The 24393-nt window shown below is 39.6% G+C and overlaps 1 protein-coding gene across 9 annotated transcripts in view; it reads right to left on the bottom strand.

Annotated features, from left to right (window-relative positions):
* Nucleotides 1–19767, bottom strand: part of ncam1b (neural cell adhesion molecule 1b) — a 94403-nt gene extending 74636 nt beyond the window's left edge. For 3 of the 9 annotated variants that reach the window (XM_034701692.1, XM_034701696.1, XM_034701699.1), the window contains exon 1: nucleotides 19436–19767. In XM_034701692.1, coding sequence (XP_034557583.1) covers nucleotides 19436–19487 — 52 coding nt within the window. In that variant the 5' untranslated portion in view covers nucleotides 19488–19767. The remainder of the gene's footprint in view (nucleotides 1–19435) is intronic. The other 6 variants (XM_034701698.1, XM_034701695.1, XM_034701701.1 and 3 more) reach the window with 6 other exon arrangements.
* Nucleotides 19768–24393: the final 4626 nt, after the last annotated feature.

Genomic DNA, 24393 nt, shown 5'->3' with positions numbered 1-24393 from the left:
CCCAGACCCAAAAAACTCAGTTAATTAACAGTCAGTCATGAAAAATTGTGAAAAAACAGATTGACCTTAACATGATAGAACACTCTCATCATCTTTTTTCCCATTCAAACAAGCCCATTCAATCTGAAACGCGTGACGTCCTTGCTAGGAGGTTGCATGGTCAAGTAGAAACTCAAATAATGTCACTGCCTCTTTAAAACCTTGTCACAATAGCATCCTGTGCAGTTAGAGTCCACAACACATACTAACAGACAATCAAAGGTCCACCTAAAGAGACCTCATAGTCTAATTATTCAGTGTAAGTAAACGCTGCTTGTTTTTCATCTCTCTGATCTTGCCACTTGTTAAGGGACGGATCTTTCCTCTGGTCATTTAAACAAGATCTCTGAGATACTATCAAACTAACCGCAGTTGTCTTGGCTCACAGTACAGCAGCATTGTGGTTAGACGTGTCATTCTGTAAGAGAGTAAATATCTCCAGCCTTGGGGCAACAACAGCAGCTCCAACATGGAAACCTGCAATCACTGTTTCTCATGTTGCAGAAGAATTTCAACAGTGCATTCCTTCAAGCTCATTTTCTAATTAAGTTCTACAAGAAAATGAGCTTGAAAACAGTTTTGCATATTTAACACAAGACATCCCGACACCATGATTTGGACACGCTGGAGTCCAATTGAAATTAAAATGCTCATAGTGTACAACCATTATGTGGTAGAATGTTATGTTAATTGAGTGATCCTATAGCCTCTTTTAGAAAGACAAATCAATACTAAAGCAGTTATTTCCATCCTATTTTCTTATCTAATGACGCACTGTCTACGTGTGTGTGCTTGGAGGTGCTGGAATTGATAGGGAACATGCAGTACATTCAATGCGGCCAATTTTAAAAAGCAAGTGGTTTTGCAAGAAATGAAATAAAGACAACACATTAAAGATCAACATTTCTAACATGCCTCGATATATTTTTTTCACCTAACGCCAAAAAGCAACTACCACACTGTTTATAGGAGTCAAGCCTAGAGCTGGGCGACATTGAAAAAGATGTTATTATGATAAAATATTATCATAATATTTCAGTCGATATTGATCATTGTAATGATTAATATGAAATCATTATTTAATTTAAATTTAAAGGCAGATTTTTGGTCCTGAGTGAAAGTTTAAGATAAGATTAAGCTTTAGGTTATTTGCATAATTTGATTTAAATTAACAAAAAATGCAATTTAACACAAACTGTATTAAATCAGTTGAGCAGAGCATTGTTTTGAGTTTTGCAGTCCCCTTCAAGATTACTAAGGGTTACTGGCAGAGTGATGTTGTTTCCCACAGAGCAGTGAATGCATCACGGTTATTCAGTGTTCAGTTGTACTACGGTCCCGTTGGACATTAAAGTGTTAAAAATGCACAGCAGAGGTTGTCTCTGTGCTCTTCCTTTACCCACATACTGAAAGTATATTCAACTAAGTGTATTAACTTAATAGGTACACAGGGTCAGCACAGTGTCAGGCTAACGACTCTGCTTTCAGCTGGTAGGTTTTAAGTTTTCTTTCGCGTCAATTGTTTCAGCTGTGTTTACATTCTGCTCTAAACGCCTTTAAGCCCCACCTACCTCTCATCCTGCGACATGATTGGCTGTTCAATGCAGTTTTCTTCTTCTGTCTAATGCTGGGTGGCAACTTATCACATTTTTATCAAACATTTGTTATATTTATATTGAGGAAAAATTATATCCTGATAATTATTATTATCAAATTATCGCCCAGTCCTATGCCTAGCAAGCCTAAGCCGCCAGGAAGCAACTACCACACTGTTTATAGGACTCAAGCCTCCCCATGATATCAATACATCCGGAACAAATTTTCCAATATGGTCCAGCTTGACCAGGGAAGTGACACAAATGCCACAACAGCAGATGTCATAAAGCCTTAATGTTTCGGAAAGGTGGCTCACATCCACCGGTGAGGGAGCGTCGTGACCCTGTTCAGTCAAACTGTGTTTTAACAGTGTGTCTCTGTATCCATTCAGGCAGAGAAAGAAGCCATGTGCTGTAATAGGACTGAGAGCAGCCCCACACAGGCTGGATCCCCTCTCCCCACTAATGGTGTTTTTTTTGTGGAGCAATCTCCAATGGGAGTAGATTCACAAGTCACCAGTATGCCATTGAGAATACAGTTGATGGTTCCTGTGTGCCAACAGCAAGCAGCACAGTTACTTTCTGTATTCTGCAGTATTGTATAACTGATTATGTTTGTATACAATCTCAGTATTTAATCAGAAACATGAGAGCTGTTACGCTTCAACTGCAGAAGAAAATAGCATCACAGTAATGAAATTAAATGTTTTATAAAGCAGTAGTTCTTATTGGTAGTTCTTCTATTTCCAGGCTAAAACTTTCAACATTTTTAAGATGCACAGAACCCTGCCCCTTCGTTGGCCTTTGACTGGTCATGTCAAACAATTTCATTTGCTTCAGAGGGCCTGTCATCTGCCTTTGCACATGATGGCATCCATGAAAAAGATGCACAATGGGGTTCATGACACATCCGGCTTCTTCTGGCAGAAAAAAGCAAGACGGCTTTCAGGCAGTGGAAGTCAATGAGTCATACTGAGACAAGATCCTTCAGGGAGGAGCGTGAGAGACATGATAAAAAAAGATCAAGATGGACGAGAAGCCGAACACACAGCGTATACACAAAGAAAGTTATCAAAAGTTTATTTGGATATTTATAAACTGTCTGCTCCGTCTTAGACACAAAGTCTGGGGTTGATGAGGTGGCAAACTGAATTTAAATCACTACCATTATACCTTCATATATCATATTTACATCAGGTTTATTGGGCTGCTCAGATCATACAGCATGTGATGGATATTGAACATAACTAGGGATGTCCCGATCAGCTCTTCTGGTTCTGATCCGATAGTCAACATCGAGATTGGGACATTCCTAGCAATAACTGAACAACTATGATTGCAAATATAATAAGATCAGATCTTTTTTACTGCAACTATCCTTGTTGTAACCATACTGATGTGGCTGATAACTGAATTGTGTAAATGATCTTTTGGATTTGTTGAAATGTGAAGGGGTTTAACAGCAAAAATGAAGTCACAACAGGTTTAGGTCACATTTCATGAATGAAGCATCTCAACAATGACCACTTAACTCTTTGTGAGAGCCCCTCACTTAATAACACTAAATAATTAACTATTCTTTAGAGTTTGTAATTTCTTCGTTGTGATAAGAATATCCTCTTTTCATTGTGTCTTAATTTCAAACAGGAAACCTAAGACATGCCTTGCAGTGTTTTAATTACTTTCTCCTTTTGTTTGCTGCAGCCACTGCACAAGCACTTGATAATTTATGAGAGTCATCTGCTCAGTAAGCCAAATGAGGTGCGACGAGCATTGCACATATGGAACTGACATATGAAGAACTAAAACAAAGGTTTTCCTCTCAATTCTGGAAACTCTATCTTCTTATACTCAGAGTTCCCTCTAACTTTTATCCTCCCTGTTTCCTAGTGTTGAGCTGCATGCAAACATGTTCAATGGTCTGCTTCATCCCTTCTTCCTGAACTGGGAAGGCACCCCAAACAACTTGTAGCGGTATTTCATGCAGTGTGAAGGAGTCAACCTCCCAATCTTTGCAGCTGTAAACACTTGAACTGTATTTGCTGGATTGCCCAAACAAGCCTTGGATACATACGACTGTCAGCTTGTTACCAAAGGTGAGGACTGCCAAGTAAACAGTGAAGTTCAGTGAAGACTGTGGATGACATCATGTTGTCTCTGACACTGCGCCTTGATAGTCTGTCCATGAGTCTCATTCACAGTGAAGATGACAAGCTAACCTTTGTCAGGGATTCAATGCCAGCACTCATTGTGCCTGACTGTACGCTTTGACTGCAAACAGTGCTTGAGGTTAAAAGAAAATGAATGACTGTATTGAATGAACTGCCCACCCCTTCTCCATGCCCTATATTTAGGACCCACTGCCATAAGCAGTAATGTAATAGCAAAATCTAAGGTCCCTCAATAATACTACCAAGAAAGCCCACTGTTAAAATCAAAGGTGAATGTGGGGTTCAACTCAACTGGAGTTACTTTCCAGTACCTTAGAACAGGGTGTTGAGAATCCCTGAGATTGTAACTCTCCCTAAAACAGTTTCATTAACTTCACAATGCACACATCAAGCATCACATTTTTCCCAGCTATATGTTTCATATTCTTTATCAGCTGTGTTAGCACATTGCCAAGTATCCAGAGTGCAAAATCCTTGACAACCACATGAGGTTGAACACTTGACAGAGTAAAGCTGTTTTGAGGACACAGCGGGAGACTGTCTGTGTTGTACGCATTCTCACCTACTGGAAATATAATATGTTTGATTTAAGCCTGGTTAGAGTGTGCTTGAAGGAGGAGGAGGAAGAGGAGAAAGGAGAGGAAGGCTTGTCCATATTGATGGGAGTTGTTGCAATAGCATTAAAGAATGAATTATGGCATTGCTAAATAAAAGGAAAAATGGAAACATATGTAGAAGTAAGCACATAATAGTACAGAGCAGCTCCTACGTTGCACACTCCCTTGCTGTGAGAAGTCTGGACAATAATCTGTGTAATGTAATGTCAAACAATCTGATTTGTATATTTGAGTTCATACATGGAAGTCCTCATGGTAATGTTTGAACACGTTCTGGTAGGGCTGGGCGATAAATCCAATTTCTCAATATATAAAAATGACAAATGTTAGATGAAAATTCATAAATAAACCTGTAATTACACCCCCCAACCACTAGAATGGGAGGAGGGCGCTAATGTGCCCTAAACAACTTCTGCTGTGCATTTCTAACATGTTTAATGACCACCGCGACCGTAGTACAACTGAACACTGGATAACTGTGGTGCATTCACTGCGCTGTCGGAAACAACAGCACTCCACCAGTAACCCTTAGCAACCTTAAAGGGGAGTGCGCAACTCAAAACAATACTCTACTAAACTGATACACAGAATAAAATATGATATGTGTTGTAAAATTAAAATCAAATTATGCAATTAACGTCAACCTGAGAAAAATAAGACTGTACAAACTAAAACTTCATAAAAATCGCATCTTACACAAAAAACATGCATCCTATTAGTACTAGGGCTGTCAACGAATATTCTAAATTCGAATATATATTCGAATATTAAAAAAAAACGGAGATTCGATTGTGAAAATTAATATTCGACTGTGGAAAAAAACACAACAGCGGCTGCTTTGCGAGTGGGCGCACTGCATGACAGGTCAGGGACAGGTCACAGGAGTCACACATGCACAGCGTGAAGCAGACGGCAGAGAGATATCTTTCCGTCCCCGGATCCTCAGTGCGCTCTGAGCGCGTCTTTTCCTCCGCTGGGAACATAGTGAATAAAAAGAGATCGGGCCTGAGCCTGACAATCAGTGACACTGTGATAAAATGCAGTTTTTCCTCTTTTTTTTATACAAGCGCCAAGAATGTAAGTGGACTACTTTTTCATTTTTAACTTTAACTTCAATTAATGTTAATAATATTTGCTTCAATCACTGAATGAAGCTTGCCTATATTAGAGACAAGAGTCGGGACCTTTAATTGCTCGCACAAGTCTTGTTCAGCACTCACTCAGCGCACTGCGCACAGAGAGGGGGGCGAGCGAGCGAGCGAGAGGTCTCCGGTCTTAAAAGTGTTGCGGTATAGACCATTAGGTCATTTACTTGTTTTGTAATGTGTAGGTATGTTTTAGGCATGTTATATCTTAAATAAAAATACACATACAAGTAGTTATGTCTCCTTGTATTAGTTTGTCCACCTGTTATTGACATAATGCGCAAATATAGATATTTGAATGGTTCGAACCTATGGGTTTTTTTTTAGCGAATATTCGAACGTCATTTTGGAGCAATTTTGACAGCCCTAGTTAGTACCGTCAGAAATTATGGATTCAAGAAGAGTATCAGAAAACTAAATCCAGATACAAGCTAACAAACCTACTGGTTTCTTCAACTTTCACTCAGGAGCAAAAATATGCCTTTAAATTTAAAGGAAATAATGATTTTATATTTATCGTGATGATTTTCGATATCGACTGATATTAAACATTTTATCCTAATACCATCTTTTTCTACATCGCCCAGCTCTACGTTCCTGTGTGCATTTGTGAAAGAAGCCTTAGACAGCTGCTTTGTACAAAGTCAACACAAAGCCTTATCTTTGTTAGGTACTTTGCCATATGGTGGAGAACCACACAGAGCCACAACATTACTAGGTTTCATAGTAAACAGATGGGTCAATCGTAGGGCAGCAGGGCAACTTGATCCTCTAAGTGGTCTCTTGCACTGACAGACTGAACCCTTTGAATAAAGGTACTCAATGAAAGTTATGAATGTCAATTTTAAAAATAATGTTTTGAATTTCAAATAAGTCACAGTGCAATGATGGCCTTAAACAAAACATGTTTACCGTTATCGAACATAACAAATGCAGAACAAAAGCTCCTCTGCTGCCAGCACTCACCCAATGAGATCTAAACTGTAGTACTCAAGTGACCTCTGACTCAGAGATGAACTCTAATCCCCTCCATATCCCGGCTACACCTCCTGTCCAGTGGGTGTGTCTATTGGGATTCTGCTTAGTGCGCCGTTAAACTCTCCATGAGATTGCCTGTTAATATCAGCAATAAGCGGTCTCATTGAAAACACCCTCAAATGCTCTTTTATGGTTCTCTCAAAATTCCTTTCACACCCAGGCTTCAGTGGTTACATCTGATTGGCTGGGGTGTGAGAAACAGGGATGGGGTCTGCCGCAGAAAGTGTGAATGTCTCTGTGTGATCCACCCTCTCTCTGTTGAAGGAAAAAAAGGTTGTCGTGACTCATTGTGTATTAAGGGAAATGCGTTCCAGCTAGGAGTAACATATGTCTCAGTTAGAGAGAAAGAGGCTGTCAAAACGGGAAAAAGGACATGCAGAAAGTACTAATGTCCTAATGCCATCTGTTACAAGGCCATTAACAATAGCAATCTTCCTCCACATGCTGCAGAGGCAAATGCTGGTAAGAGATGGTGTAATGACCGAACCATTATTCAGTCATTATTCATTGGGATCAATCACCACAGGCCTCCATGTGCAGCCCAGACAAAAAGGTCAAAGTGGATGTCAAGGTCTCAGATTGCACTGTGGCTAAATTATCATCCTGGTAGAGTTATGAACAAATTTGAATGAAAAATCGCACAGAGAACCTCGGAGCAGATGAATAAAGCTATTGTTCCTAGAAAGCTGCAGTGATACAACTGTGGAGGAGTCTCTCTGTCTGTCTGTCCGTCTGTCTGTCTGTCCTTTAATTTTCTCAACAGACATTTTTCCAATTGACGTCACACTTGGCGTATAAATTGCTGAGGACCCAAGGGAGCTTGCTCAGACATGCACAATTTGCATAAAAAATAAGTTGAATTTGTGTCATGATCATTTTCCTTACAAGTATTAGTATCTGAGCACTAACTGATATAACCTGCAGTCTATCAGATGGATGACAGGTCTGATGGCTGTTTGACGGTTGTGTAACTTTTCAGTCTTATTGCTTTTTTCTTAAAAAAGGCATCATAACGCCACTTCAGATGTTGGTTAACCTGTCCTACTTTTGTGCTACTTTGCTCTGGTCACCATGTCTCTCCCTCTTTCATCCACCTGGCACTGGAGTGGTGAGTCACAGCTGGCCTCTGTCATGAGGGGCAACTGGCTCTACAGATATGTGGCGCCGTCCACTGTCTCCACATTTAATTACTAAAACCCAACAATGAGAAAATCAATCTTGTCCCTGTTTTTAACAGAATATTATAGAATGTATTCACAGAAAAACAAACAACAAAACAATCAAATAACATACTTGGTCAAGAGTATGTGCCTTTGAGGTTCTGACTGCCAGTGCATCAGATCTGCAGTTCTTGACAACACACTGACAGCAGCTAGAGCTGGGCGATATTGAAAATGATGGTATCACGATAAAATATTTCATATCAGTCGATATCGATAATATCACGATAAATATCAAATCATTATTTCATTTAAATTTAAAGGGGACATATCACGCTTTTTTCATCAATATATATTGGTCTAAGAGGTCCCCAAAACATGTCTTTAAAGTTTATGCTCAAAAAAACACTTTGAAATCAGGTTTTGGCATGCCTGAAAAGTCCTCTTCTTCATTCCTCATCAGAACACTCTGTTTTCTCTCTGACCACGCCCCCTCCGGAAGTGGATGTGCCTCGGCTCTCCAGCACGTTGATCTAATGTTTACATGTTGGCTGAATATACACGGCTGCTCAGAGATCGCGTTACTTCAACCCTCTGAATCTGATCCTGACGGAGAGGCGCCTGTAGCAGGACCTTTCTGAAGGATTGGTTTTATTTACCAGAAAGGCAGCAGGACCTTTTATGAAGGATTGGTCACAGATTTAGTGTTTCTTGTTGTTTTATTTGTCAGTATGTCGACGTGTGTCTTGGTACACAGCTACAGCTACAGCTATGAACATATAGCTATGTGGCTATGCTAATTAGCGCTAGCACTTATCCATGATAAATAAAAATCATCCACTATATCTTCAAATCTGCAGACGTGGGGAGTAAAACTGACCTTTGTGTTTATTAAGACAGCCTACAACTAGCATGCCTCCCTCCTAAGCTCCTTGTTAGCACACATTTGTGCAGGTGTAGAAAAGGTGTAGAAATCAAAACAGGGGCAGAATGGATTTTTTTCATTCTCGGGGGGTTTGTAGACATGCCAGGGAAACATATTTCAGGTAAAGAACCATTAAAAAGTCAATTTTGCATGATATGTCACCTTTAAAGGGCAGTTTTTTGGTCCTGAGTGAAAGTTAAAGAACCCAGACAGTTTGTTAGCTTGTATCTGGATTTTGTTTTTGATAAGCTTCTTGAATCCCTCATTTCTGAAGGTGCTAACAGGAAGCCGGTCTTTGGTGTAAGATGAGATTTTTGTATATTTAGTTAAAAGTGTTAGACTAACAACTCTGCTTTGATCTGGTAGGTTTTCAGTTTTCTTTCATGCCCCTGTCGCTTCTTTAAGCCGTTTTAGCTGTTTTTATCGAACATTTATTATATTTACGTTGAGAAAAATTGTATCACGATAATTAATTATGGGGAATGTAAGATGTATCTACGATAAGATGGACGAGCTAACCAGCACTGGAGGGAATACTGGCAGAGTAGCATCATGCTAACAGAGCTAACACCAAACACGAACGCCACATTGGAAGGATTTCACCTGCTGTGGGCGGACAGGATACAGGAGAGCAAGACTGAACTAACTGGTGAAGAAGGCCAGATCAGTCCTGGGCCCTGTGGAGGTGGTGGCTGACAGGAGAATTATGGCCAAGCTGTCGTCTCTGATGGACTTTTTTTTCCCTATATATATTCTTGTACTGTACACCTTCTTGTTTGCTGCTGTAACTCCATGAATTTCCCTGTTGTGGGAAGAATAAAGGAGTATCTTATCTCTTATCTTATCTCATTATTGAATCATCACCCAGCCCTACCAGCAGCGTAATCCACTTTGAACAGGTACAAGTTTTGAGCTACCCACCTACTTCAAAGCAGCACACCCCATTGCATTGACGCATCAGCCAGCCTAATATGGGCACTGCGCTAATTCATCAAATACCCATGTTTTAACTGGATGACTGTCAAACTACAGCACTAATGATCAATTACATTATGGAAAAAGCTCTAACAATCTATCCACTTGTTTCACATAGAATGGAAACATGTTAAAGATCCATGCACATGCAGGGCAGAGTTAAGGTTTCATGATGCTGTGTAGGTTTCATTCTACATTTGGATATTGCGTAATTTCAGCCTACTTTGCATAAGTGAGAATTGAAAGAGGTTAATTCCAATTCCCTGTGATATTACTTTCTGAAACGTTCTTTTCCTGCTAGTTCCTTAAAATCCTAACACATACCCATAATGTATTCAATTTAAGCGACACTTAACAGACGACTAAAACATTTATTAAAGGTGATTCTTATAAATTATCTTTGCCTATGAGTGGGCACATTTTCTGTCACCAAAAAGTCTTTGAGTGGTGAGTTAGCAGATGATGTTCAAAGCCTGAGTGAAATCTGTGCGAGATTAGATATAAAACACTGTAACTGTACATCTTTTCTCTGCTGTGAATTTCATCAGACACAACTTTCATCGTGTTAAGATGTTAAAAAGGTTAAAATATACTTGAGTGACTGTAATAAGGCTTCTGCAGACTGTCCAACTATAGCTTATCAGTGGGAATCACTGACATCGTTGAAAAGTGGATCCTGCCTGCTGAATGGATCAGAAACAGCTAATGCTGCTACAGCTCCTCTGGAGATAGCGCCTTCTTAGTGTGATCTAATTAGAGATTAAAAATAACAGCTTTTTTTTCCTGAATGAGTGTCACTTCACTTCTGTAAAGTTTGAATTTTTTTCAGAGTACTATTAATTCATGTCATGACTTTGTGTGAAAAGTAGGTATATCTGAGTTGCCAGGCAATGACTAAGCCTGTAAGAGGGGTATAATGTTAGTGATGGTGACACATTATGGTGAGTGAATAAAAAGAAAGCCTGAGGCAAAGCAATCCAAATTTTCCCCGGTCTGTGCATGGTAATGCATCCTATAGTGTTTCAATAATGACTGCACCATGCATGCATGAGGAGATACACACACGCTGCTTCCCTTTACACTACATAAAGGAAGTTGAGAGCTAAATCCTAGCCAACAGCATATTGCTTTATTATGGTCAGATGAAACATGAACTCATTTTCTTAAATCAGACGAAACGTAAGCTAGCTTTCAGGAGTTTGACTTCAGAGGACTCATCTGTAACCAGAATGGTTCACAGTGGCTTGCAGCATGAAGTGTCATTATTATTAAACCTATTTCTTCTGGAGAGGGTCGCATTGGGCCACAGATAAGGCTGTGATAGCTTAGTTTGGGTTCCTTCTTTGCTTGCTTTTCTCAGTCCCAAGAAAGTCTTTGAAGGGCAGAAAATGAGCCTGCTGGTACTTCTAGTTCACAAGAGATCCAAGATAAATGGAAAATCAGTTCTTATTTGGAAGTGAATAGCCAAGGTAGACAAGCTGATGCATTTTGCCAAGTGCAGCCTGGTAGAAATTTGTCCACAAGAAGACATTTGGTGGAACCCTTTTTGCCAGAGCTGTAAGGTCGAAATGACATGGTTACATCAGGGCTGGATTCTCATGTGGTTTCATCTGGGTTTAACTCATGTATTGGTGGCCTGGTGGGCTGCTGGGCTGCTGGGCTGCTGGGCTGGAGACATCAGCAGCAACTTTTGTTTAAAACATTAATCCACTACAGAAAAGCAGTAGGTCTGAGATCAGAGGTCATTCAAACCATCTCCTGATGTATTTGCAGATCAATCATTGAATCATGGTACAACTTTGATGTAATAATAATAACTATACCATATTAGAGGATTGCTCATGCAGCAGGTTGGACGTGAAAATGGGTTCCAAGTCTTTGAATCGAAGAAATACGGATCTGTTTACGTATTAATCAGACCTTCTCTCGTTGACGCTTCACAAAACTTTCACAAAGTCTGCAACAGCCCGTCATAGGATCCCTTTGTCCCACAGAGCTAAAGCTTCAGAGAGGAGAGAAGCCATTTAATGCCTCAAGGTCTGACAATCTAGTGTTACATGTCTACAGGGATCCCATGCTCAAAGTGCTGGCCTCTTTTTTTTTATTTGATGAATGACAAGGACAAACTGTTCTCATTTTCTAATAGCTCTGATATCTTAGCATGTTCACACTGAGGTATGACCTTAGTAGGACTGAAACCAGGCAGGTTTTTGTCACTCGTCTTAACAAGACACACAGCAAAGTTGTCTCCCAGGCCTCTTTTTTAAGTGCTGCTGTGTTTAACCTGTCTGGCACTCTTAAATTAAGCCTGATTAATATTAATCCCTCATAAAAAGCCCAAACCACACAGGAAAAGTATGAGGTCTCCACCACAACAGATAATAATCACTGCAAACACAGCTACTGAGCCGTCAGCCTGTTCCTCTCCTGTGAGAAAACACTCAGGAGAGGATGTTTATGTTCCTTCCACAGTACTCCACAGGGTCACATGCACGTGTAATGTCATCTTTTAACCGTCCTTAGGCAATGCATCTCCTCTCAACTCTCTCAGACCTGGATCTGTCTGATCCACTCCCCATCACCAAAGAGCCAAGCAGTCCTAGCTGCAACAAAACCCCATTCCCTCCCTGGCTTCCCTTTCCTAATGCTGCACAAGAAACGCTGGCATCTGTGAGATTAAAAAATAGATGTGTGAGAGATATGTGAGCTTTGAAATTACATTCTGATTTATTGGGAATTGGTATTTCACTGTCTGTTTCACGGTTAAGATAACATATGAATTTGTTGAAACTGCTAGTCTGAATAGGAACAATACCTAAAGCATGCATGGCTGACAGTTGTTTCACAGAAAGTGTTTCCAAATCCAGTAGTTTTCTTTTCCCATCATCAGTTCCTTTCTGAAACACATTCTGGTTCAATAAACAGCCTCTAAAGCTTAGCAGCAGCCTGTCAGCACAAACTCTCCTCTTGGCAGCTTCTGTTATTTGATAAGACAAAACAAAAATCACAGAGTGATGAAGAAAAAATGTACCAGGCCAATCCTTGTACCTGCTTTGGCTGGTTTTTCCCTAATGGACCTTTCCCCAAACGTGCGTGTGTCCGTCTTATTTTAGCACAATTTCACAGAGTGCTGCCTGACACTCGCAGTCAAGTTTGCACAAATGCATTTGACAGTATCATCACGGTTGCTGCTTTGGTTTATTACAGATTACGACGGATTCCCACACCAACAGTAATACTTTCTATTCCATTTTTTTGCATTGCTTGTCCAGTACAGCACACACAGAGCAGCCCCTTAGCATGCCAAGCCATGATCATTTGTAGTGCTGAAAAGATCAAGTGACAGAATGCAAATGTCTGACATGTTTGTTGATAAAATAATGAGAAATATTTTCTGGTTTAGCCCATAGACTGTATAAATAATGGATGTAGTATCCGTGACGTCACCAGTCTGTTTCTGAAGCGCTGTATTGAAGCCAATCATTGACGAGAGCCATACAGGAAATATTAAATTCAACCTTACTGCTGTCAAGCTATGTGACGTAAAGATGAAGGCTTTGAGCCTCCTAGTCAACAGCTGCAGTGTTCCCGCCTGTCAATCCAGTCAGCTGTGCCTCCAGTCACAAAATATGAGCCCATGCGGAAGTGTTATTCTGCATTTCATTGAGCGTCCGCTTGAGGCTGGCTGTAGAAACACCAGAAACCACATACAGACCACTTCAAAAAAGACGATCTTTGCAGCAATAACAAACATGTTTACAGCCTGGTTCAAAAACGGCTTTGGTCTGAAGAGCTCATTTCTCTGTCGGCACACACATATTAAGATTACGAGTTTTGCCCATTTAAGGACATGACTGACTTGATTGACAGGTGGGAACACTGTAGCTGTTGTTGAGGAGGCTCAAGACCTGACTCTTTAGCTCACACTAGCTCGACGGAAGTTAGGTTGAGTTCAGCATTTCCAATATGGCTCCTGCCAAGGAAGGCTTCAAAACAGCGCTTCAGGAACAGATGGGTGACGTCAAGGATACAACGTCCATTTTTTATACAGTCTATGTGGAAAACTCGTAATCTTAATAACTTCGAAATTGCCAGGCAATTAAAAAATTCACCCCCGTACAGTGTGTGGCGATCGAGAAATGAGCCATCCAGACTACACTAATTTTTTTTGTATCAGGCTGTAAACATTTCTGCTGTAAAGATTAAATTGGTGTGTATGTTGTTTCCAGTACTTCTGGAGCCAGCCTCAGCAGACACTTGAGGACCAGCGATTTTTAAGACTTCCGCATCAGCTTCAATTCTCGTGGCCGGAGGTTGCCGCTTGGTTTAGCCTCTGAAATGTGAACACTTGATATACTCCTCTTTTTTATATAAATATAAATAAGTGGTGCAACGGATCACCGTTGATCCGTGATCCGTACGGATGCCTCTCCACGGTTCGGCACGGACGTGGTCCGCGGATCGGTTGATGAAAAAAGTTGCGCGTGTTCACGTGATGACCGCATGTAGAATCCACACTCACTCATCAAGCACAGCGGTAGTTGTGGCAAGTGAAGGAGCAGAGGAACTTGAAAACCCTCCTGCAACTTTTAAGTCACATGTATGGGAGCATTTTGGTTTCCCTGTGAAATACAGTGAATGCTTAATGTGATTGAGCCACGTTATGAAATTCCGTCACGCATCCACTAGACCAGAGGCCGTCAATACGCGTCCCGCGGACCGCATCCGGCCGCCTGTTCATGGCCCCCGAACTGTTATTCCTTCACTCTGTGTTCTGGTCGTGTTTACCGGGACTTGTCTCCATGTCAACGATACGCAGACAGGCTGTTACTGGGTCACTTGGAGTCCACTGCTGCGAGTGCAATTTTTAACTTTCACTTTCATTTATGGAGCAGTTCACATATTGGCACTTTGCCAGCTGTAGGACCCTAGAATGCACGCAAACGTGTGTTCAGTTTGCATCTCAAAGAAAAGTGGACGGTGAAAATCAGCAAATGAAAGAAGAATGGAGTGGAACTTTTGAAGTTCCTCTGCTCCTTCACTTGCCATGAAATGCAGTAAATGAGCCAGGACTGGGCCCAGAGTAAATTTTGAGTTGATGGTTGTTTTTATTTAATGGGCAAAAGTTTAAAAGTGTTTTACAAAATAAATGGAGGACAAAGTTATATTTGTCTTTTTATTTTTTTTATTTTTTTTGCTGATCCGAAAAATGATCCGATCCGTGACTCAAAACCGTGATCCGATCCGAACCGTGAGTTTTTTGATCCGTTACACCCCTAATATAAATGGAATACTTTTGAATGTTGCAGCTAATTTTGAAGAACCCATTGAAAGATATCAGGGTGCACAAAAATAAAATATTGCTTGCGGCATTTTTTCACTGTCTTCAGTCATTTCAGATCCTTACTGATATCAACTAATAAAAAATAATAAGATCAATAGTAATTGCAAATAGATTCTGCTGCGGTCCGATTAGAAAACTGAATTTGTATTGAACTGAGACAGTACTGGTCTCTTTAGGCACAGGAAATGTCTCAGCTCTTAATCAAGCTTTCAATTCCATAAACTGATTGGTTAAGAACACTGCGGTCACTGCTGTACACAATTTGCACACTATCCCTCCCTCTACTCAGAAATGATGGCCGTCTTGTGTTAGTAATGCAGCCACAGTTTAAGCGTCCTCATGAGGCCGAGTCAGATGTGAAAAAGACTGCAGCTTCTCTTGTTGGTTGCCCTGCGGTCAGCCATGCTTCCATCTTGCTGTGTAAGTGGAGCAGCATTAAGCTACGTCATCCTGTCCACATGACCTGACTGATGATGTAACACACACTAAGTGAAACAATCCTACTGTAAACAAGAGAGCCACGTTTTGCTGTTCCAGAGAGCCATATGTGAACGTGCGATGTATCACTAACAAAGGATGAGGACATGTGAACTCATGTCTTATATCTCCCTGCGCAGGTTTTGCTTCATTTTTTACTTGGGTTTCTGAAGGTTATATTTCATTTCTTTTTGTCAGAGGCAGTGTGGAAATTCTCTCATATTCCAGTTATCAGTTTGAGGAGTATCAATTAATAATTACGTGGAGGGGTTCAACAGCATGCAGCCAGCAGAGAGGAGAGAGCAGAGAAAGGTGGTTAATCCTCTCCTAATCTCAGTTCAGCTATACGCTATATAATCATCTATTAAAGGATTTCTTTCATTTACATTCAACTCCAAAGTTGACATTTAAAATAAATCTATTTCTGGCATCTGTGCAGAGCATTAAACTACTTCAGAAATGTAGACTTAATACAGGAATACAAAACAAACATATAAGATTCAGTGACAGGGTTTGAGTTATGTGAGAAAATGATCCGTTTATGAAAGGTTGTCTACTTTATGTAAGTACAGAGTAGAGATGATCTATTGTAGACTCTACCACACAGGAATTAAGCAGTAATCTCTGTTATATCCATGCCTATAAGGTATCACAGTTAATCATCCATTGTCCACGTTCTCTTCTGTAATTGTATGATTAACCGAAAGGCCCATCACTCTTTTCTGAAGCTCAAGTTGACAATCCTTGATGTTTAGATTTATCCAAACTAATGATATACTGTTTACTTTCACAGAGGGCTAAACAGCTGGGATCACGTTTGTCCATGTTGGACAAGTCCATCTTTCGAACTGCATGTTCTGCTATGTCGACATCATTAATGGGAAGATTAACTGATTCATATTGATTCATGGACATGTGCAGGTACGATATGAGTGTATCGATAGAGCAGCTGTGTATGGATGCAACTCTGTAATGAAATCGAGATGCATTGGTTAATAAATATTGGCAAAATCAGATCCATTCAAAATTATAAGTTCTATGTAGAGCTGGGCGATATTGAAAAATATGTTATCACCATAACGTTTTTTATATCAGTCCATATTGATAATTTTCACTATAAATATCAAATCATTCTTTCGTATCATTTTAAAGGCTGCTTCTTTTCTACTGAGTGAAAGTTGAAGAAACCAAACGGTTTGTTAGCTTGAATGTGAATTTAGTCGTCTCGTAAATAGCCAAAATATCTTAACTAATGACGTTTAGTGGCCTTTCTTGTCGAGCATGTTTTCACTCTGCTTTGAGCTGGTAGGTTTTGAGTTTTCTTCAGTGTCGCTGTCGCTTGTTTCAGCTGTGTTTACATTTCGCTCTTAAACGACTTTAACCCCGCCTACCTCTTGCCCTGCAACATGACTGGCTGTTCACTGTTGTTCTTATGTCTAATGTTGGGGCGTTTAAGACACATAAGCGCCCCCTCCTTTTCCAGTGGAGGGTGTAATTACAGGTTTATTTATATGGATTTTTTCTCAAACATTTGTTATATTTATATTGAGGAAAATTGAATCACAATAATAATCATTATCGAATTATCGCCCAGCCCTACCTTGACGTATACTATTGTATTGAAGAACAGCATAGGAGTTGTGCAAAACAAACATGGCAGAGGCTGAGTAAGTATACCCAACATCTATGAATTTCAATCCAAAGTTTGGGAACACTCCAGGTTTTACAAATGAGATGCACAACTTGTAAAGTCAGATGTAATTTGCAAAATGGGCCTACAACTAGCCCTATTTCACCTGAAGCAGCTACACAGTGTGACTGTGGAGGAGTCTACCAGTGCCTCGGCATCCCCGCCTCAGGTTTGGATTAAATTACGGCTACTAGCCCCAAGAGTGGTGAGTAAATTATTACAAATTTCTTCCATGCTCGACTGGTTAACAGCTCCTCTCATTCAAAGACAATAACTGACGCTGCAGTCATCTTTATTCATAGATCTATCCAGCCTTAGACTGGTTTTACTGGTTTACTTTATGCTCAAACAGGACTTGTGAAAAAGACCAGTTTGTGAAAGGTCTTAATTTTATTTGATAAATAAAACAATCACACTGCTGATCAAAATTCCTTTACATCGTCCAATCAAATCATATAATATTGCACTGTGTTGAAGTAGATTATGGGGAATCGCACTGCAGCGTGATTGGGTTGTGCGTTGTATCATATTGCACCTGTAATTGATGCATGTACCTTTAATGTATTGGATCATTGAGTATGTATTGAGATGCAGATCATACAGGCCTAACACCAGAGATGCCCAACCCCCATTAAATAGTAGAAACAAATCAATAACTATGGCATCCTTGAAATGTTTGCGTATGTTTTGGGTTACAGAGAAAAGAATTACTGGTAATTCAACACCTGATTGTTGTACCTTTCTTATAACTACTGTATCTCAGGGCTAAGAGGTCCACTAATGCCTTAACAAGACCATTATTTGGAGTGAAAACACATTTCCTTTCTGCCAATTTTCTTACAAACTGCATCAAGAAACTAAAATGAAATTCCCTTTTGAACAGAATGAAGAATTAACAGAGGTCATAGCTTGTCAAAATGGTTTGGTCAGGTGCAGGTGATGGACAAACATTAAAAAAAAGGGGGCACATGTGTCAAATACAATAATAGAATACGTTTATATTAAATTATTACATAAGAAGAGACTGGATGAAATCATAAGAGTCTTGAAATTCCACATTTCTACATCAAATGTTCCATTAGACCCAAGAGAAATTGCATTATCATTACAATGCAGTGAGGGCTCCACTCCCTCTCCTGCCTCAGGAACACCCCACATGCACACATTGGATTGTACATAAAGGATTAAAAGGCTATCCCACGAAAAAGCCTGAGCCTGAACTGAGAGGACTACTCCAACCGTGAGCACATGGCAAATGACTAAATTTAATAGAAAAAATAAATAATAAAGAGTAATGGGCGTGCAGAGGCTATAACAAATGTAATTTGACACACCTCCCCCTCATTTGGACTTACATAAGGACACATTTTTACCAACTTAGAGGATCTCGTTCCAAAGCCTTTATCGTGGCATCAGATTACATAACAGATGATTCAGAGTAGAAGTTGTGCTTGCTGTGTATCAGTGTGCCAGATATAAAGCAGCAGTCCCGCAAAAGATCATTTTATGTCTAATCCAACAAAAGCACCCATAATCAAAAGTCCTCCTTCACGGAATTACTACGTGTACTCAATATACAAGGTTACACTTCAAAACACCACGTGTTTATTTTGCACAATGTACCTTTAACAGAGAGACCGTGACTAAACCCAGGAGGCTGTGTGTGTGTGTGTATGTGTGTATTTGCGTATTTATGTGTGCAGGGAGCCCAGCATCACTCCCCCCCATCAACAACAACAAGACACGTCCCATCCAAGAGAAAAGGAGACCAATACACGAGCAAAAAGAGACCCAAATTAAAACCACTTGTTCTCCCAAACGTCCTCATTAACACTCCTAATGAAAAGCCTTGCCCGTACTGAAAAGCATCATGTTTTATTTAATGTACTATAACGCTAACTCAGCGCACAGTCTTGGTCACGCAAGGAGCAAGCGTTATGTGGTGCACTGAGTGTGTGTGTGTGTGTGTGTCCAGGGAAAATGGTACCCTGACACATTAAGGAGGAAGCTGTCTTTACTTTAAAACCCTTAAAACACACATGATTTCTCCCCCCTCCCCAGCTCGTCGCTTGGAAGCTAATTAGCAGCAGTCGCAGTACCGTTACCGATGCACCTGATTCACAGGGCGGAGGGAGGGAGAGGGGCGACCGGGGAGGAGAGGGGATGCCTGCCCAGTATTAATAAAAGGGCAAGGGGGAAGGAAATACAAAAGCAGGACAATAAGAAAAGCAGAGAGGGGTGAATCAAACATGGTCTTACCTGTGCAGCCCACAAGAAGCAAGGCTAGAAAAATATCCCTTGACTGGACCATCGCAACTCCCGAGTCAACGTTAAAACGGCGATGCTAACGTCTAATCTCTCCGCTCGGTCCCTACGGTGCTGCCCTCCGGTTTGTACTGCCTGTTTTCTCAGTAAGTCTTCATCCTGATCTGTGGAGAAATCTGAGCTCGTCTGTGGAAAAACTGTCAGCAGGAGCGTCGTTGATGACAGGCAGTGGCCAGAGATTAGTAGAGATGATGATGAGCGCCAGTGCACTGTTCAAAGTCTGACTGACAAGCAGAGCCTGTTCACACACGTGGATCAATGCGCACAAGCCGAGTAAAAGGACGTACTGTTAAATAGTGCGGGGATCTCGAAGGGAAACGTGTCAGAGGGAAATTCCCATTGTTTTTTTATGAGAAAACAAAAAAATATTCACATATTTCTCACATAATGTTTGGTAGAACTGTATCTATTTTGTGGGACACTAAAGCAGGAAAAATAGATATAGATATGAAATAGATATAAGCCCTTAAAGCTAAAACAAACAAAAAAAAAGCTTTTTATATATACACTACCAGTCAAACGTTTCTTTTTTTTTTTTTTTTTTTTTTGTTTTTCAAATATCTTTTTATTTAGATTTTGACATAAAAAAAAAATCAATGCAAACAATTCAAGGAAGTGACGTTTTTGCATAAGAAACACATTTAAAAAAACAAGCCAATAATATGTGATAATAACTTAAAATAAAAGATTGATAAGTACTCAAGCAGGAAAATAAAGAATAGTGAAACTATAATACGACGAGTAGGTGAATATAAAATATAAAAAATAAATAATTGAAAAAGATAAAAAAGCAATACGTATAAAAATACAAATATACATACATATATATCCAGATACACCTACATACATACATATATATACATACATAGACAAGACAAGACAGTTTTGGTTTTTTCGGAGGACCATCGCATGAGGAAGTGCAATACCCAAAAACCCCAAAAAGTGCAATTAGTGGAGTTGGTTGCAGGGACACTTTAAGTGCTTTTGAAAGGACATCAAAAACATGAGACCAGTAATTTTGAACCAGTCAAAAGTTTAGACACACCTTCTCATTCAATGGTTTTTATTTCTTTTATTTACTATTTTCAACATTGTAGATTAATACTAAAGACATCAAAACTATGAAATAATCTGGTTTTGCCATAATATGGATTACACCAGTATTCAAATAGGGCTGTTCATTGTGTACTAACCCTACCTCAGAACCACACAACTGATGGTCTCAAACACATTAAGAAGGCAAGTAATTCCACAAATTAACTCTTGACAAGGGTCATGTTAATTAGAAACCATTCCAGGAGACCACTTTATGACTGAGAGTGCAAATCTGTCATGAAGGAAAAAGGGGGCTACTTTACAGAATCTAAAATATAAAAACATCTGGTTTGATTAACACTTTTTGGTTAATTAGATAATTCCATATATGTTCTTTCATAGTTTTGATGTCTTTGGTATTAATCTACATTGTTTAAAATAATTAAAATCAATAAAAAACTTTGAATGAGAAGGTTTTTCCAAACTTTTGACTGGTAGTGTATATATACAGTGGATAGCAAAAGTCTACACACCCAAGATAAAGCATGTCAGAACTTTTTCCACCTTTAAGGTGACCTATAACATGCAAAATTCAATGGAAAAATAAAATTGTTTAGGGGGAAGAACAAAAAATAAAATAATGTAATTGCATACGTTTACACACCCTCTTATAACTAGGGATGTGGCTGGGTTCAGAATGAACCAATCACATTCAAACTCATGACAAATGGTAGTCAGTATACACCTGTCATAATTTAAAGTGACTTTGATTAATCCCAATAAAGATCAGCTGTTCTGGGAGGATTTTCCTGACATTTCCTTAGGTGCATCTTACAGCAAAAGCCATTGTCCACAGAGCTTCCAAAGCATCAGAGGGATCTCATTGTTGAAAGGTATCAGTCAGGAGAAGGGTATAAATACTTTTCTAAGGCATTGGATTTACCATGGACCGCAGTGAAGACACTCATCATCAAGTGGAGAAAATATGGCATGTAACATGTAAATCTGTTTTTGTAACATTTCTAAATGTTTCATTGTGTCAGCACCGCCTAAGGAAAAACAGACTGAAAAGACAAAACATTGGTTTAATTATCTAAGACAATTAGAGGGACATTTTAAAATATGTCACTCTGAATGAGTTGTAATTAATGAGTTTAATCATTCATTTAGATTCCCTAAAGCTTCAATTAAAACCACATTTGGGTTGCCAGAAGAGCTGAATCAATCAGTCAATTAATCAATAGTTTGAATGACATACAAGTAATTGGCAAGGATTTTAGTAATTGATATATCAGTCATTTTTAAACCTAAATGCCAAACTCTGCACAGATCCAGTTTGTGATTTTTGAGGATCTGCTGCTTTTTATGACCAGAGAGATAGGTATGAGAAATTGAATATATTTGGATATATATCTGTTGTTCAGACAAAGTAATCAATATTAAGGCATCACTTAGGCATAAGAGTATTTTATAGACTTTTCATTTGCTTCCAGAAAAAAAACTGTGGACATATCAGAGATAAAAACAACTCTTTATCCTGAGCTGCCAGGTTGTGGACAGATATATTGGAAATTAACCTTAACGAAAGACCTTTGGCGGAAGTTCAGTCATTAAACCCGAAAAAAAAACCACCAACAATTTGAGAAGAATTTTGTCAACAGATTACCAAAATTTAGTAGTGCATTATAATCAAGAGAGGACAAAAATACCAACGGGCATTTAACTGCTTTGCAAGACAAAATTTGTTCTAATAAATAGTTCATAACAGTTCTATTGAATTATTTACCAAGAATTAAGTGGTAATGAAGATTGTTATTATCAGTGATGATATGGTCTTGCAGCTGGACTGTTTTGGGATTTTGTTGGATTAGACCAAAGGAACCATACACATGCTAATTATTAGATTTTTTTTTTCATCTATTAAAAACCATTTCATCTTGGACTGCCAAAGCATGTTAAAAGCCTTCATCAAATTACCATTGGTTAAATAATAATACTTTTTTATAACTGTCAGATTTTGGTGGAAGTATTCTTGATCAACTGAATGATTAAAACCCAAATTCCCAGAGGAAACATGGAGCGACCTCTGTGTCTTGGTAACCACAAATGATTAAGGCTATTCTCAGTGAAAAAAAAATTTCAATCATGGATTATCAAAGGTACCATTCAAAAGAAAGTTGGTATGTTTTTCATTAGTCTAAAAGTCTTTTTTTTCCCATTGGTGTAAGATTCCTTTGAAAGATTTTCAGATTACATTTATCTTGTTCCACATGGGGAATGCTTTTCCTTTATCAAAATACTGTCAGAGTGAAACCCTATATTCCAGACCTGACATGTAAAGCCACAGTCTCTGCCTCTTCGTACTTTTGTAAAAGCACTGCTGTGAGTCAAGTACTCCCTCTGACCCTCCCCCCTTCACCCCCTTGGATGACCAAAGAGGGCCTTATGCAACATACTTTTATTTATGGCTGTAAAGTGAATGGTACCTGAGAGAACAAGAGACCTAGCGGAAGAGAGGCTTGTTTGCTTGCACAGCAGGAAGGCAGCGTAGTGTTTGGCACCCTCAGAGAGCCGTTTTACTTCTGATTTGCGCTGTTGGCCAGTGGAGGGATGGAATCTGCCAAAAATTTAAGAAAGTCAAATCAATCTGCGGGCTTGACGAGAATATAAAATGTGGTCAAATCTTGCACTTTTACTGTAATTCGACCTTCTGCAGCAATTCCCTCCAAACATACCACCGCAGGGAGCGTGCCCCCAAAAATGTTCCCAGACTCCCCTCTCCCCCTGGTCCTTTATTAACCCTTCATCTGCTTAAAATGTAGCCAGTAGAAAGAAGGGGCGCAGAGAGCTTGGCTGGGTGGGTTCAGGGCACTGTGAGGGGAACACAGTGGCCTAAACTCACGTATCTTTGCCTCAGCATCACAGATAGAAACAGTATGACTCAGCTGATGACTCATGCATATAAATGCCCTCTGAAATCTACTGTGCTGTTTTATTCAGCGTGCACTCAAGTTGAAGAGCTGATTCTGCTTGTTTCTACATGTTTGGGTTTTCCTTTTTAGTGTAGTAGCTGTTCACTAAGGTTTAAATATACACAAAATTCAAGGACTGTCGAGGGGTTTCTTTTGGAGGTTAAAACTGAGAATAAATGTACAAATTTCCTGCTCAAGCAGAATTATTTATGATTATTAAATATTTTAGGCCCCAATAGCCAATTTACTTGATGTTAATTAATAAAAAAGCTTAGCTGGAGACATAATTTTCAATTAGGCCAGAGAAGACTCGCTTAATATTATCATTTGAGGAATCGATCAAGCAGGGGACCAATGCTGTGTTTTTAGATATGTGCCACCGTACAAAGCCCATGGGCACTTGCTCAGCTGAGCAGTTAAATTACATACCACATGTAAAAAAGCCACAGTGAAGTGGTCCCAGGTTCAATTCCTACTCTTGGCCATTTGCTTCAAGCCATACCTTACTCTCTCTTCCCTGTTTCTGACTCCATCCACTCTCCTGTCCTTTCTATACAGGTATGATAACACCCCCAAAAAAACTTTAAACAGATGTGATACTGATACCAGCAGTACTTTTTTGGCCTTTATGCCACACTGAGAGAGGGAACAGTGGATAGTAGGAAAGAGAGAAGGGAGAGGTATGAATAACATTTAACACAAAGAAGGGCCAAGGGTCGATCCAGCCTGGGGTCAACTGAGGCTGCCCACTTTGGGGACTACAGTCGGCGCCCCTGGAGTGCTTCATTCTACCCTATTTCAGCCAATGATGATCAATTGAATTTAGGTATTCAGTTATCTAAAATGCAACCTCTTTTCCTTATTAGAATGAAAAAAGGAATGAGT

The sequence above is a fragment of the Notolabrus celidotus genome, chromosome 14 (genome assembly GCF_009762535.1).
Source record: "Notolabrus celidotus isolate fNotCel1 chromosome 14, fNotCel1.pri, whole genome shotgun sequence".
Taxonomy (NCBI): domain Eukaryota; kingdom Metazoa; phylum Chordata; class Actinopteri; order Labriformes; family Labridae; genus Notolabrus; species Notolabrus celidotus.
The sequence above is the reverse complement of the archived record's forward strand: the minus strand, read 5'-3'. Positions and strand labels throughout refer to the sequence as shown.